Here is a 15,290-nt window from a genome sequence, read left to right as displayed (position 1 = left end):
AACTTTTCTATTTTCCCAAGGTTTGTCTAGAAGGGATTAATTCTGAGTAGAGTTCTATAACTGCAAATAAGAAATAGAAGACGCTCCAACATCCTTTTGAAGTACAATTATATCTAAGCTGTGCAAGTGACCTTTAGAAGTGACCTTTGTCTAATGTCCCAATCAACCAGGAATGTAGTTTTGTCCTTGACAATGTACTTGACTAAAGTGCCAAATGTCTCTTTGTGAAGAATAAGGTTGCCTACGTTGAAGGATTTCTGTTAAGGTCACTATGGTGTTACCTTTGCCCACATTCTTGCAAAAGCATCCATGGCATGCTGAGATTTGTACCATACCAGGCTGGGAGAAGTTTGCTTCTGACCATCATGGCATTCAGGAGGAGATGAATTCCCTGCATTCCCTAGCCTGGTGATGACTTTCTTGTGCTCACTTTATTTGAGGCCAGTGATCATGACCATGGAGATTTGTTCACTCGTGTCCTCTTGGCCAGTGAACTGACTGCTCCTGGGTTTGTCCTCTACTTATCACAGAACTTCGCCACTAGCCCCTGTACATGTATTCATGTCATAGATGCTTGCAGATGCTAGTGATGCTATTGGTGACATTATCCCAAACATCCCAAAGAGGTGTTTAGATATCATCTGTTCCTTGAGATGCTCACAGGTCCCCAGATGTGAGGCTCTCATCCCTAAAATGGTCACTTTCAAGAGATGGTAGGCACATCAAACAAAATGAGACACCAACATTCTTATCAGTTTGGTGCTTAGTGAAAGGCACAGTAAGAAACGGCTCCATGGTACAGGGATGTGAAAAAGCAGGGTGGGACAAGAATTTCTTTGATGTTGGCTTGGCCAACAATCTAATTGTTCATATGAGCTTCTGGGGAAGTCCATACTCCAGAGGTCAAGACCTGCTGCAGTTATGATTCTGGATCTCTGTGACTTCCAGCTCCCTACCAATTTATCAAAACACAAAATGGAAGTTGATTCCACCAAGTCCCCATCTCACAAGTGATTGTATCCGCAGTACCCTCAGCAACAGTAAGAATAAAGCAGAACAAGCAATAAAGGCCCTGAACTATGGAGTCCAAACTTGGCTAGTTATATGGTGGGACAAGGGATCATCTAGACACACCCATATTACCATGAGGAGGAGCTCCCAGAAGCCCCCACAACTGGCCTGAATTGTGGTCCCTATCATGTGATAGAAGAAGTATGAAAATGTGAAAGGAGTGTAGTTTTGGTAGGTAAACTGGGTCCAAGCCCAGGCAATAGTAGCCATGGAAATAGGACTATGCTGGCTCTGAGTGGATCTCAGAAGGTTGTGAAGTGCTCCTGAGTCACTTTCCTCTCATTCTAATCCAAATCAGCCATGGAATTGTCTCATCAGGTGGTATTTGCCTGACTCAGCTCTCCTGCGTACCTCTCCTAGGTAGACAACGACACCATCATCTATTCCAACTTCCTCAAAGCAGCTGTTTCAAGTGGCATCATCAAAAGGAAGAAAGATCTCCACATTCATGTCAGCTGTAAGATGCTCCAGGATACCTGGGTTGACATGATGTACATTGCTAATGACACCATTGAGCTCAAAGAAGTCCAGTACAGCAATTTTGATGTGAACATTTCCTTTTATACATCCTCTTCATTCGTATATCCCGTGACCAGCATCCCATACTACGTGGACCTGAACCAGAATTTGTACCTTCAGGCCGAAATTCTCAATTCTGATGATAATCTGGCATTATTTGTGGACACTTGTGTTGCATCACCATACTTCAGTGACTTTACATCTTTGACTTATGATCTAATCCGGAGTGGGTAAGGAGTGCCTTTATGTAATAGACTTGCACCTTTATTTAATAATTTAAACATGAGTGGCACAAAAGGCTTAAGGAATGTAAATTTTAGTTAACCAAGGTTCCTTAATAGTTCAGTCTTAACCAGATCCATTTCCGCACATAGTAACATCCTACAGCTTTTAACTTTAGAGGTGCTTTCATGTTATGTCCTGGACCACCACCCTGCTTAGGGTGGCAGGGTGACCAAGTATCATCTCCAGAGGAGGTGGGTGCCTGACAAATTGAATGACTTAGCAAGTGGTCACTCAGCAGGTTCATTATAAACTAAGATTAGACCCAAATGCTCAAATTCCAGCCTTAGAGGTAAAAAGACATATGTGTAGTGGGAAATGCATTGCATTTGGAGTACACCAAGTTTGAAATGCCTGCTCTGCCTTGTGCCAGCCGCATGACTCTGGGCAAGCAAATGTTCTTCTCCAGCCAGTTTCTTTACCCATCAACTGGGGAGAATGATGCCCATATCAGGAGGATTGGATGAGAGAATTAGATGAGAAAGAGTTGATGGGCAGTGAGCACAGAACGTGCATAGCAGGTAGTCCACAAAGAATGTTGCACCAAAGGTGGCAGAGGGTCTTTATGACTTCCATCTTGCTGGGAATGGAAGTTCCTGGAGTCCATGGTTCCAGTCAAGTTCCAGAGGTGCAGAAGTGAGCTAGTGGTGTCCAGGTTGGGCTGCACTACCAAAGTCCCACTTCCCTGAATAATGATGGTGATCTGGTGAGGTAGGGTTTGAGTCTTCTACACTCAAGAAGTAGTCTTAAGACATCAGGGTTTACAGTTCTAATTTCTACTCTGTAGACTATTGGTGGGTGGATGGCACTTCTTGACTTTCAGTATAGACCTTGACATCTCAGTATTCATTGTTTCCCAAGAGAAGTTATACCAATAGAATTAGAGGTTCTGCTAAGAATTAGGTGTGGGGGATTCAATTTTGGATCTCCCTGAGATACTTAAAACAGTATCTCTTCCTAGACACAGTTTGAAAATATGTCAGTTCGGGACCAGCAGTTAGCATAATGGCTATGTCGCTGGACTCCCACGTAGTAGACTGCGGTTCGAGTCCCGGACCCGGTGGCTTAAACTCACGCCGGGCACGTGTGCATGTGTGCCCAAGATCCTGAGAGGAGAATGGAGGAGAAGGGATTGCGGCGTGGCCATCCCCTCTGGGGGGTAATTTCTCGCTTTCTATCTCTCTGTCTGTCTGTCTGGAGAGCGCACACGCCTTATAGCAAAAACCTCTCCAAAAAAAAAAAAAGAAAATATGTCAGTTCAATAAACAGGTGTTGAGGTGATATATATGTATCTCAGATATTGCAATTTGTTGGGATGAGAGGGATGTGCACATAGAATGTGGGGAAGATGTGACCTGATTGTAGATGGAGCACAGGGACTTTCTGGTTATACCTGGCCATCAACCAGCTCATCCACCTGGATGCCCATTAAAACGACCTGGGCTTCAAATACATCCTGTTCAGCCCCCACCCATATATTCTCTTAATTCATTCTGGTGGGATTTGGAGTTTTCGTTTTTGTTTTTTGTTTTTTGGAGAGGTTTTTGCTATAGGGCACGTGCGCTTACCAGAAAGACAGAGAGAGACAGAAAGTGAGAAATCACCCTCCAGGAGGGATGGCCACACCACAATACCTTCTCCTTTCTTTTCTCAGGATCTTGGGCACGCATGCACACACACCTGGCATGAGTTTAAGTCACCAGGTCCGAAACTCGAACCGCATTTGATTAGGGGGGTGCTACATGGGAGTCCAGCGACACAGCCATTACACCAACTGCTGGTCCCGGTATTTTGCATTTCTAAAAATCTCCTGAGTGATTCTGAAATGCAGCCTGAGCTATGGAGCTCTGGCCTGCGTAGAACAGGTAGAATTTCAATTACTTCAACATTTGTTGCCTAGGTAGCTTCTGAGTTACCCTGGCCTCTTCTACCAATACCCCATCGCTGAATAAGCTTCTGGGTTATTCTCTTTCCTGCCTCTGCTGCTAAGGGGGCTGCTATGAAGAAAAGCAACCTCAGTATTTGAGAGAATCATAGGTGAATGTGGAGGAGGGAAGGAGAGAAGGAGGGAAAGAAGCTCTGAAAAGCAGAAGGAGGGTGGACAGACCCTGGGCTGTGTTTCTAGGCAGAGCCAGACTGCCCTTGGTATGATGTTCATCATCCATGGAAAATGTCTGTTTTAAACCCTGTGGTCCAGTCTCCTTTGCTCTTCTCTTTGCCACATCACCCCAAATCTCACCATTTTGTAAATGCACATGGGTTAGTGGAGCTGCTTCAATAAGGAGATCACAGGGAGAAGCATTCTCATACATATCTTAGTAAGTTCAAGTAGACTTTTTTAGACCATTTTCCTTCTTAAACCAAGTAAGATGAGGTGTCCAGGGGAACAAGGAGGTGGTTGACATTAGATTAGGAGGTGCTGGAGGGTACTCAGGTTTATGAGAAAAGTATAGCTGCATGGGGCTCAGAGCAGGCTGAGGTGCGTCAAGAGAGAGAAATCCTGGGAGAAGAGTCAGCTTAGCTGAATAGCACCTTTCTTGATTGTGAGATTAGAAAAGGAGGGAGGAATCCTATTTTGTTTCTGGGCCCTGTTCCTATGCTCTAAATTTGGGCTACCTCTCCCACTCAACTGGCTTACCTGGAGCCATTGAGCACACGTTCATTGTGTGGTTGGGCCCCAACCCACTGCAACATGGAGCCTGCTTGTCTGTCTGGAAACTCAAAGGTACCAGAGTTGCCAGGATCTGTCTGCGTGTGTAGCATTGCATGTCTGATGCATACGTTCTGAAGGAAGGAAGGTCCACCTTTTCTTGGCGTGTAGGAGGCCTGATCAGTGAGGATGGGCTATGGAGTGCTTTGCCTGGTGCAACTGAGTCACGAAGGATCCAGTGCCTTCATGAGAATTAATGGGTGCTTTTCCCTTCTTCTAGGTGTGTGAAAGATGAAACCTACCAATCCTACCTGAACCGCTTCCCCTCCGTGTACCTGCAATGTAAAATGGTGGTGTGCAGAGCATCTGACTACTCTTCCCGGTGCCACAGAGGCTGCATAGTGAGATCCAAGAGGGACGTGGGCTCCTACCAGGAAAAGGTGGACGTTGTCCTGGGACCCATCCAGTTGCAGACCCGCCACGAAGAAAAGAGGAGCCTGGGTAGGTGGTTGCCCTCAAATTCCCCTCCGTGTACCTGCAATGTAAAATGGTGGTGTGCAGAGCATCTGACTACTCTTCCCGGTGCCACAGAGGCTGCATAGTGAGATCCAAGAGGGACGTGGGCTCCTACCAGGAAAAGGTGGACGTTGTCCTGGGACCCATCCAGTTGCAGACCCGCCACGAAGAAAAGAGGAGCCTGGGTAGGTGGTTGCCCTCAAATTCCACTGCCTGCTGGGGCCCTGGCCCATGACTCTCAGGGACCTGGGATGTTTCTGTTGCTATCATGTTCCAACTCAAATTGGGCACCTACTATGTGCCAGGCACACTGTGCCTAGACATAAAAAGCTGAATTAGAGCCAATTCTACCGTTTTCCTGGGCTCATGGTTTTTGGGCAACCCATGTGTCATTTTCATAAGATAAGGCATGGTAAAAAGTTTTGACCTGGGAGAAGGATGGAGCTGACACCTTTGTCCTCTGGTTCTGAACTCTCAGAATCCATCTGTAAAATTAAATGTTAATACTTCTCCCTTGAGACTGCTGAGAGGGTTACATAAAGTAATGGCAGTTAAACTGCCTCGGCCTCTGCCTGGGACAAGTCATTGGATGCTTGGCGAATGGTAGTTTTGTTACTATTGCTATTGAGACCCATATCAGCTACATTAATGATGATATTACTCTTCACAAGGAATAATAGCGAACCATAACAAAATACATACTGAAATTGGGGTCTAGGCAGGGCTGTGAGGACACTGGCAGCTTCGATTTATGGTGACTGCTTGCCGAGTTCAATTCTGCACAAGCCATTTTATTTTCCTCATCTATATCAGGGAGTATAATTTCCACTGAGCTATTTTGTTTTGGGTGTGGATGAGGATATGTTCACAGCGTGATTTCCAGGATTTCTGGCTCAGGCTGAGCCAGGTCAACAGATGTAATCGCCACGGTGATGGAGATGGGATGGGGTGGCAGTAGTTGTTGCAAAACCTCCCCTTGATCAGGGCACCACCCCATGGAGCATCTTTGACAACTTTCTTTCTTCATGCACCTTGGCTTTCTTCCTGTCCAGCTGATTCTGGACTCTTTCCTCATTTATTCATTCATTTAATGCATATTTATTTAAGGCCTATTATGTGCCAGGAGGCTAATAAATAACCAGATATAGCTCAAAGCCCCTGCCCTTGGAAGGGACAAGTCCCTACTCTGGGGCGAGGAGATGCACTTCAGAAAAGGACAGTGGGGCAGAGCGATGGATGAAAGGTGCTGTTGGCAACAGTGCTCATGTCTCTCCCATCCCTTCTACTCCCCTGTAACTGCTACAGCCTTGCCTAGGACCCTTGCAATCATTTCCTAGCTGGTCTAAAATGTTCCAACTCTCTTTTCCCATCCACCTGGAGCCTCAGGCCAGATTTGTTATTCTAAAGCCCAGTTTGAATTCCTGTTCAAAAATCCTTCCCTTAAAACCAGATGTGGCACATTAAGGAGAAAAATAGAGAGGCAAGGCATTATGGGATAAAGAAATGGGTTATTATCTGTTGAAGATAATGTGTAGAGTACTCTCAGCTGGATTGGTGAGAAATGTATACATGTTGGAATATTCACTTTGCAAGCTAAGTGGCATATGTGAATGTATAAAAGAAACTGAAAAAAAAAAAGAAAAAACAAAATCAAACCACCACAGATGTGGCATAGGCTTGTAATCCCAGAGACTCAGGGAAGCTGAGGCAGGAGTCATGAACCTGAGGCTGGCCTGGACAACTCTGTCTGAGAGTCAGGCCTGTTGGTGCTTGCCGGTGGTCTCAGATACTCAGGTGGCTGAGGCAGGAGGGTTGAGACACAGTGTGACCTTGTCTTAAAAAACGAAACAACCAACCAACCTTCCCAGGTGACAAAACAATGTGAGATTCCTCTGGCCCAACAACTGGCTGCCCTTTGGGGTCTGGTCTCAGTTTCTTGTTCACCTCCCTATCTTTTTTTTTTTTTTTTTAATCCCTTTCCACCAAATAGTTTGATTGCTCTTACCTCTCACCTGGGGCCACTGCCCTTCCTCATCTCCCCTCTTTCCCCCTGGGCTCTGTCCTGGTGCCAAGTCTATTATCATGCTCTCCTCTCCTTTCCAGAGCTGTCAGTGGATGATGTGGTGGAACCCACCAGCCCCCAGGAGAGCTATCACACTGCTGCCATCTCTGCTGGGGTCTTCGTAGCTGTGGTCCTGGTTGTAGCAGCCTTCACCCTGGGCAGAAAGACACGTACCTCCAGTGGTCAGACTCTGAGCTCTCGGATGTGAAGCCTAGAGAACGGGCTCAGACACTAGCCCCAAGGACGGAAGAAACACAGCCACACAGTAGGACATCTAGCAGCACCGGAACTCTGTTTACCTTGGCACAGGTGTATGTGGGGTGGTTGAAGTAAAGGTGAAGAAAGGTGGACACCAGGGTTCTTTTTCTAGATCCACATACTCAGTGTTAGGGCAAAATGTCAAAGGTAAACAGGTGCCAATGTCTACAACCCTGTATACAACTGTGAGTTCAACACTAACAACAACAGAACTTTTCCCAGATGGAATTTCTTTTCTCATCTTTTATGAACTAGCTTCTTAGGCCAATAGTATATATCTCAGTCTTTCCTTAAGATAGGACAAGCTTAATAAAGAATGTTTTCCAAAGCAAGTGTCAATTTGGTCAGTGTTTCCAGTGGTTTACCTAAATACTGGGGTTTTTTTGTTGTTTGTTTGTTTGGTTTTTTTCTGATTAAGCAGACAGGTTAGATGGGATGTCAGAAGGAATGATAAAGGTCAGGAACTCTGCTCTGTGGCTCCCAGAATCTTCCAGGGAATTGCTAGTGTATCTTCTCAACAATTTCGGTGTAATTTGGTTCTGCTCAAAACAGAATGTGTAGGATGAAGGCTAAAGAAAGACAAGAATGTTAGCTGCATCATACTTTTTAGTGCCTGTGATGTAGAAGTAAACATGATTGCTTCTATTCTTCCAGGATCTGCATCTTTCAAGTTTTGACATCATAATCAGAAATGTGAGCTGGGGAGGATATCAGAAAGAAGAAAACTTCTTAGGGCTCTTAGGTCAGGAATCCTGTTTGCATGGGGTCTCCAGGGAGATGCAGATTAATGGGTGACTCAAGTAGGTCAGAAGCAGCCAAGGCATGGTTGGTTTTCAAGGAGGCATGGCTTTGCCATAAACTAGGAGAGAAACCAGACCCAGGGCCCTAGTTCTGGCTTGGTAGGAATGGGAGTTTTTACATACTGTCCTAGCAGTGACAAATTGCCCGTTTGAGCCAGGTGAAGACCCCTCTCTCTACACAAGTGTGTGGCTTGAGCTGGACAAGAGCTCAGTAGGCTAGCAACTGCACAGCCCAGGGAAAGGAGATGGAGAATTCCAATAGAGACTTAGTCATGACTGTTGGTTCTAACTAGAACTGACTGAGATGCCCACCCCTAGCTGGAGTAAGAAGTCTTTATTCCCTGGGATGTAGGATGAGCCCCTGAGCCCTGCCAGAAGGACAGAGGAACTAACCTCTTTTGCTAGTTTCCATTCTCCTTGCCACCATAACCCACGCCCTTGCCTCCTTTGGCTAGGGTGGTCAAGAAAAGCCTAGAGGGTCACCCCACGACATTGAGTCTGCCCTGGAAAGCAGTAAGAATGCAATGAAATGCCGGTACCAACTGGGGACTGGATCTTGGCAGATTCAGAAGAAGCAGCAATCTGGAGCTGGCTTTTGGGGTTCGAGATACTTATCAGAGGAGCAAAGCAGCAAGTGAGACATCTAAGAACTGAATAAAGGATTGAACTCAATATGGGATCCTGATTTCATTTGTTCATCCCAAAGGGGGCTTGGTCCTGAGGATCGAGAAAGGTGGTCACAACTGGCCCCACCTTTGTAAAGGTATTGTGTCCACCAGACCCCTCCCAGAATCCCTCAAAGATGACCACCATGTCCAGGCTCATTCTTGGCCATGGGCTCTTGGCAGCCCCTCAAGGGAGGAGGTAATGGTCCCTTACATGCACAATGACCATGGTGTTCTATGTGGTATATGTTTAAAGAATAGATGAGGGCGTGGTCTCTGCCTTGGAGCTGACACACTGGCAATGGAGGTCTTGGTCAGACAGCACCAATGGGGTGGCATGTTTATTCTTTGTTTTAGGTTTTAGCCTTAGGGCTCATGAGGGAGAGAGAGACAATGAGAGAGAAAGTGAGAAATAACCCCCCACAGGGGATGGCCCCACCACAATCTCTTCTCTATTATCCTCCCAGGATCTTGGACATACACACATACTCAGTGTGAGTATTCAAACTACTGGGTCCAGGACTTGAACTGTGGTCAACCATGTGGGAGTCTGGTGATGTAACCACTATGCCATCTGCTGGCCCCAGCATATGCATTTTTAGGGAAGAGGTGCAGTGGGTGTGTAGAACCAACATCTTGTGGCAGGTGTGCTGCCCCCAGTGGGTGGCCTACAGGGCCTAGTCTGGTGGATGGCTCTCGAGACAGATGAGTCTGGAAGAAAGAGAAAGTGAGGTCCTGGTGACAGGCAGAGAAGAAGGTGTGATTGCTGGTGATGAGGCACTGAACTGAGGCTGGCAAGGTATAACTGAGGGCCTAGTCTCTGAGGACATGGAGAAGACACATTTGGGAGCAAGGGCCCATCATCTATACCACCCTCAAGTGGAAGGTGATGTTGACACTGGCTGTGATTTCCAGCAATGGAGATTGTGGTTTGAGGCAAGGATGCTCAGCTATGGCTACATATGAGCATGACTGGGACCTTTTAAATATTCTGCTGTCAGCCTGCCCCCAGACCAGTTAGAGCAGAATCTCTGGTTGCGGGCCTGGGTGTCAGGGATCCAAAAACTTCAGGTGCTTTGCATGTCGACAAGATGGAGAACTGCAAGTGTAAGTCTCTTTAAATCTGCTGGAAAGAGTCCAGTTTGCACCCTGTGCATGAGAAGGAACAGTGGGGTCTGTGGGATCTCATGTAAAGATGAGAGGACTCTGGGAGCCAAGAACCAACACCCTGTTTGGTCCCAAAGTATCTACTTTTCATTTGAATAGCTCCTGGATTCAAGTCCCCAAAGACCATCTCAAAATATTATTGCCATAAAAAGGAAATAATATTTCTGCTAATTCTTATTGTCCAGCCTTTGCTATCCATAAGAACATGCCCTGAAGGAAACACTGATTAAGACCCTCTTACCATCTGTGTGCTTTGGCTTTGTGGTGAAAGCCAGTCTTCCTGGCAGCTGTGTGGGCCCAAATTAAAGGTCTCACTTGGCAGGGATAGTAACAGACTCAGAGAGGTGAAGTAGCCCAGAGGATAGGCAAGATTTGGGGAGAGTAAGTGGCAGCGCTGGTATTTGAGTCTGGTTTGCTGACTCTTGGTGCCAGGTTTTCCTCCTGCCTCTGCTCTCAGGCCAAGGGACCGACCTTGGGAACATGGCCCCAGGAACTCAGCCTCATGGATTTGTATACCTTACTGCAACTGACACACTCCTGCCTGCAGCTTCTGTGTGGTGTGTGGGACCAGGAGCGAAAGGAGTTCACTAGAGTGATGTGATGTATACCACATCTACATTCCAGCTGGGCCCTGGTGGGACTGGTCAGTTTACTCGGGGATGGACTCCTCCCAACTCCGGCACTTCTAATACCAGTGATTTATACTCCTGTTCCCTTCTGGAGACACAGCCTGTCTTCCAGCTTCTTCCAAGCAAACCAGATCTGTCCCATCACCTTCCTGCCATCCCACTTGTAGAGACCAGAGGGTGCTGTGGCTCCACCTTAGTGCCATTTTGATATTGGGGAACAACTCATTTTGTTTCTTTCAGGCGTCACTAGTCCTCTAGTATAGGAAATCATTCAGTAAAGTTCTCTTGTAAAAGTCTGCCACTGCCTCTTTCCTTAGCTTGAAGGACACAGAATCTGATTCCAGTCTTTCACAACAGAGTGGCTGGTAGCTTCTCTCTTCACCTGACACTGGAGAGGACTACCTAGAAGCCCCTTGAGTTCCTGTCCCTCCTGCTCTATCCCTGTCTCAAGATACTTGTAGTGACTGACATGGAGTTCTGCTCAGAGTTGGGACTCACATCCCCACAGACTTGATGGTATCAGGGTGGCTTCCAGTGTGTACTAATCAGGGACAGACTCAAATCATAGTCATTTGCTCCAGGGGGTGATGAAGTCCCAAAGTTTGACCACAGTCTCCTGATTGTGTTGTCTTGGACACATGGTATAGATGCAAATGTGTGTGCGCTTGGAGGGGCAGCCCATGTGTGTGCTAACTAAGGGGAGAAAGTGAGCTTAAGGAAGCCCAAGGCCTTGGTCTTCTGAATTTTCAGAAATTGGTCAACACCATTAAATAAACATTATTAAAAATTAAAGTATGGAGACTTACAATTTAGTAAATTGTATGAAGAACAAATTTAATAAATAATCAAAACTCATCATTTCCTAGTTAATTGTTTTACTTTTCTTTTTGCCCAAGGTTATTCACATACATGGTGTCTGGTGGAAATAACATATATTGCTGAGTGATTTGCCTTCTCTTCCCAACTCAACATAGAGGGGCATTTTGTTGCTAAGCATAAATGGCCATGGTAGAAGTATTCACCCTACAGAAATTATGTTGCAAGTCAGAGCTAGCTCTCCCTCCCCATAATTATTTCTCTACCTACTATTTGTCCACAGTTCACCTAGAAAGAGATTCATACATGAGGACAGCTTGGCAAAAATCTTCTTTGCTCTGCCAATATGTTGGAATTTCCTCTACTAGCATTCTAGTTTATGAAAACATCTGTATTTCAGTCGGTGTAGTATCTAATGTTAATGTGGATAAGGAAATGTCTTGGCCATTCCCATAGGCTGTGATTAAAGCTGGGCCCAGGGTAAACTCAAGTGGTATTTGGTCCACTTTGGGTCCTTGAGAATGAATAAACTACCGAGGTGTAGGTCAGGGACAGGGTCAGCAATTTAGAACCAAGAGTTGAGGGCTAGGGTGCAAACGTACTGAGGGCCCTGCCACATCTCCCTTCCCCTGAGCCCAACCCCTAATTCTTTCTCCTGTCTACATTAGCTGTATGGAAATCTGAAGCCCCTCGGTCCCAACTTTGGAATCTTTAGCCTGAGCACACCTGCAGGTGACAATCTCATTGCCCCTGAAACTCTGTACTGGTGATTGCCCATATTGTTTGTCCATGCTCTGAGAAGACAAATTAGAGTCAAATATTTGTGCAATAGACTCTCCCAGAGCTTGAAGCCTCAAAGAGTAAGTGATGAGTAACCTGGAGGCATTTATAGCCTCTGGCAATGGGGAAATTGCTCAGAAGGAAAAAGCAGAGACTGAGGCATAGCTAGCCACTGGGCCAAGTTATGATTCATCCTATTGAGGTCTAAGATGAATATGGCTAGTAGTGAACATAGAGTGGTGACATTTTTCAAAATTTTCTCCATCCTCATTAACAGCCTATTGCAGAGTTCTTCATGGGCAGGTGGCTTTGAGTTGGCAAATACCTATTCAAACACTAGGCTTTGCCTCAGTTCCAATGGAGTTGAATTCTCCCCTCAATTGGTCCTTCTTCACCTCTGTACCCATAGCAATTTTCTATATTCCGGGATGTAGATGGAAAAGAAAAAGAAATGTACTTCTTGATACTTATCCTCTGTCAAGTGTGGAAATATTGGAGGGCTGAGGGTTGGTATGGGGTGTTTAGGGGTTGTGCCAAGATCAGACTCTTTTTGCTAATGGGGGAGGTGAGTGGAAGATGAAGGCTATGAAATGTCAGATGCTCACAGGGAACAAGGGACCAGAAACCTCTCAGGAATGATGCCAGTCATGGCTTTTTTGACATAACACCTTCCTCTCATGTGAATGTCTCCTGTGTCATGTTACTGTAGAAGAGGGCAATTGAGAAGGATTAGGACATTACTAGAAGTTAAAAACCTATAAAGTCTTTGCGAAATCTTCTGTTAATTTGGTGTGGTCTGGTTGACTCCTGCTGCATGGGAGTGGCCAGCTGGTCAATAAAACTTCTGCTCCTCCCTAACTTTGATCACTGGATTTCATTTGTAGTTATCACTAGGACTCTGGTGGAGGGACTAAGTCCTATTTGCCTGAACTTTCCCAGTTTTTGCACTGAAACTACTAAGTCCTACAGCTCAGTTCCAGGTAAACTGGCTCATTATCCTCAACTCTGGGGATCAAGGCTACAGGGGAAAAGAGATTGTCATAACGATCAACAAATAAAGCAGACTGAAAGGAAACTGAGGTGGAGACCAGGCCAAACATATAGCATCCAAAGGTGTCTCTGACCTACTTTAATCACCCCACATAAGGTTTTTGATGCCTACCCTTGACTTTTGTCAGTATCCTGGTCATTTGATTGATTTTGGTTCTTTGGAGCATAGACCCAGATGGATGATATAAAGTTTATTCAGTTGGATTGAGACACATGTACCTTTGTGTGTGTGTGTATGGTTTGTAGGGGGTAGATTGGTATATTAGTTTGCCATGGCTGACACAGCAAATACCACAGATTAGGGAGGCTTAAACAACAGAAATGTAGTTCTCACAGTCATGGAGGCTAGAAGTCCAAGATAAAGGTGCTGACAGAATTGGTTTTCTTCTGAAGTATCTCATCTTGATTTGTAGATGGTCGTCTTCCTTCATTGTCTTTATACGGTTTTTCCACCATGTGTGTCTATGTCCAAATTTCCTCTTCTTGTGGGGCATCAGTCTTATTTGAATAGGGCCCACCTATTGACCTCATTTGATCTTAAGTAACTTTTTTTTTTTTTTCTGAGAGGTTTTTACTATAGGGAGTGTGCGCTCACCAGAAAGAGAGAGACAGAGAGACTACCCTAGGGGGGATGGCCATGCCGCAATCCCTTCTCTTCCATTCTCCTCTCAGGATCTTGGGCCCACAAGCACACGTGCCCAGAGTGAGTTTAAGCCACCAGGTCTGGGACTTGAACTGTGGTCGACTACATGGGAGTCCAGTGACATGACCATTATGCTAACTGCCGGTCCCGACCTTAAGTAACTCTTTGAAGACCTTATCTCCAAAAGTCTCATTCTGAAATACTTGGAGTTAGGACTTCAATGTAAAAAATCTTGTGGCAGGGGGTGCAAGTGAGCCAGTTAGAAACTGTCTTCAAGTACCACTTGAGATGAGAGAGGCATATGCATTGTCCCTGCTATACAATGTGAGCAGTAACAGTGGTCTTTGTCCTCCCAGAGAAATGGAGAAAGCAATGCCTAGAGGCTGAGAAGTACTTGCTGGACTGGGAGTTGTAGGACCCAGTACTAACAGGAGTTCAGTTCCAAGAAAATATTCCTGGATATGAGGGCTACCTCATGGTTTGACTCCTTGATGAAAAATAGGACTAACTTGGGGGACTAGCAGGTGGCACAATGGTTAAGAGTGCTGGACTCCCACATGGCTGACTGTGGTTTGAGTCCCGTACCTGGAGGTTCACTTTTTCCCTCTCCATCTCTCTACACTCTCTTTCACTTGCTCTGTCCCTCTCTGACCAAATTAAAATAAATAAATAAATAAATAAATAAAGTTAAGTAAAATAATTCTTTAAGAAAAAAAAAAAGTGGAACTAACTTAAAGACTTTTGGGATTGTCATCCCATTTTAGGAAGAGGGCTGGAAACCAGTTAGCCTCTACCATTGAATCAGGGAGCTGCATTTTGCTGAGAACAGAGCTTAGACAAGGTCTGGGTTTTTTCCTTTGGAATTTTTCTCATGTTTATAAATAGGTCTATAAATATGTGCCTAACTTATTCCTGTAACATGTGGGAGAAATCGACATCATCCCTGGTGATAAAGCCTGCCGAACTAGAGTTGTTAAGCTTAGGGGAAAAGAAAAATGGGTACGAGAAAATTTAAAATGGCTTCTTCAGTTTAGAAAGAGTTTTCAAATGTTAGACCCATTTGGGAGCCTCTTTTGGTTGGCCCAGTGTGGGTTGATGGTTCTCAGGTCTCACAGCCCTCTACTGTTATTTCTAGGGTAGTGACTCTCCAATCATTTCTAGAAAAATTCATTGGACTTCTGATAAAAATGCTGCAGTGAATTCTTGCGAGAAAACCTCCTTGGCATTTAACGTCCAGCCATATGGATAGCATGGAAAAAGAAAACAGTTTATAAATGTGTTCCAATAGAATTGCAATGTTTCACGGCCCACAAATGTTGATGAAACCCAAAATGGCAATCAGGACTGAAGCTGTGAGAACTCAGTGTGATCTGGGCATTCCT

At 45.3% G+C, this 15,290-nt stretch overlaps 1 protein-coding gene across 17 annotated transcripts in view; it reads left to right on the top strand.

The window, feature by feature from the left end:
• The window catches only part of LOC102480493 (deleted in malignant brain tumors 1 protein), a 141,334-nt gene extending 133,644 nt beyond the window's left edge, over nt 1-7,690 (top strand). For all 17 annotated transcript variants that reach the window (XM_027770115.1, XM_027770112.1, XM_027770111.1 and 14 more), the window contains 3 exons: nt 1,432-1,820; nt 4,803-5,023; nt 7,142-7,690. In XM_027770115.1, coding sequence (XP_027625916.1) covers nt 1,432-1,820; nt 4,803-5,023; nt 7,142-7,308 — 777 coding nt within the window. In that variant the 3' untranslated portion in view covers nt 7,309-7,690. The remainder of the gene's footprint in view (nt 1-1,431; nt 1,821-4,802; nt 5,024-7,141) is intronic.
• The last annotated feature ends 7,600 nt before the right edge of the window (nt 7,691-15,290 follow it).

Source organism: Tupaia chinensis, unplaced genomic scaffold, assembly GCF_000334495.1.
Source record: "Tupaia chinensis unplaced genomic scaffold, TupChi_1.0 Scaffold000113_1, whole genome shotgun sequence".
Taxonomy (NCBI): Eukaryota; Metazoa; Chordata; class Mammalia; order Scandentia; family Tupaiidae; genus Tupaia; species Tupaia belangeri.
Note: the sequence above shows the minus strand (reverse complement) of the source record. Positions and strands in the feature narration are given on the sequence as shown.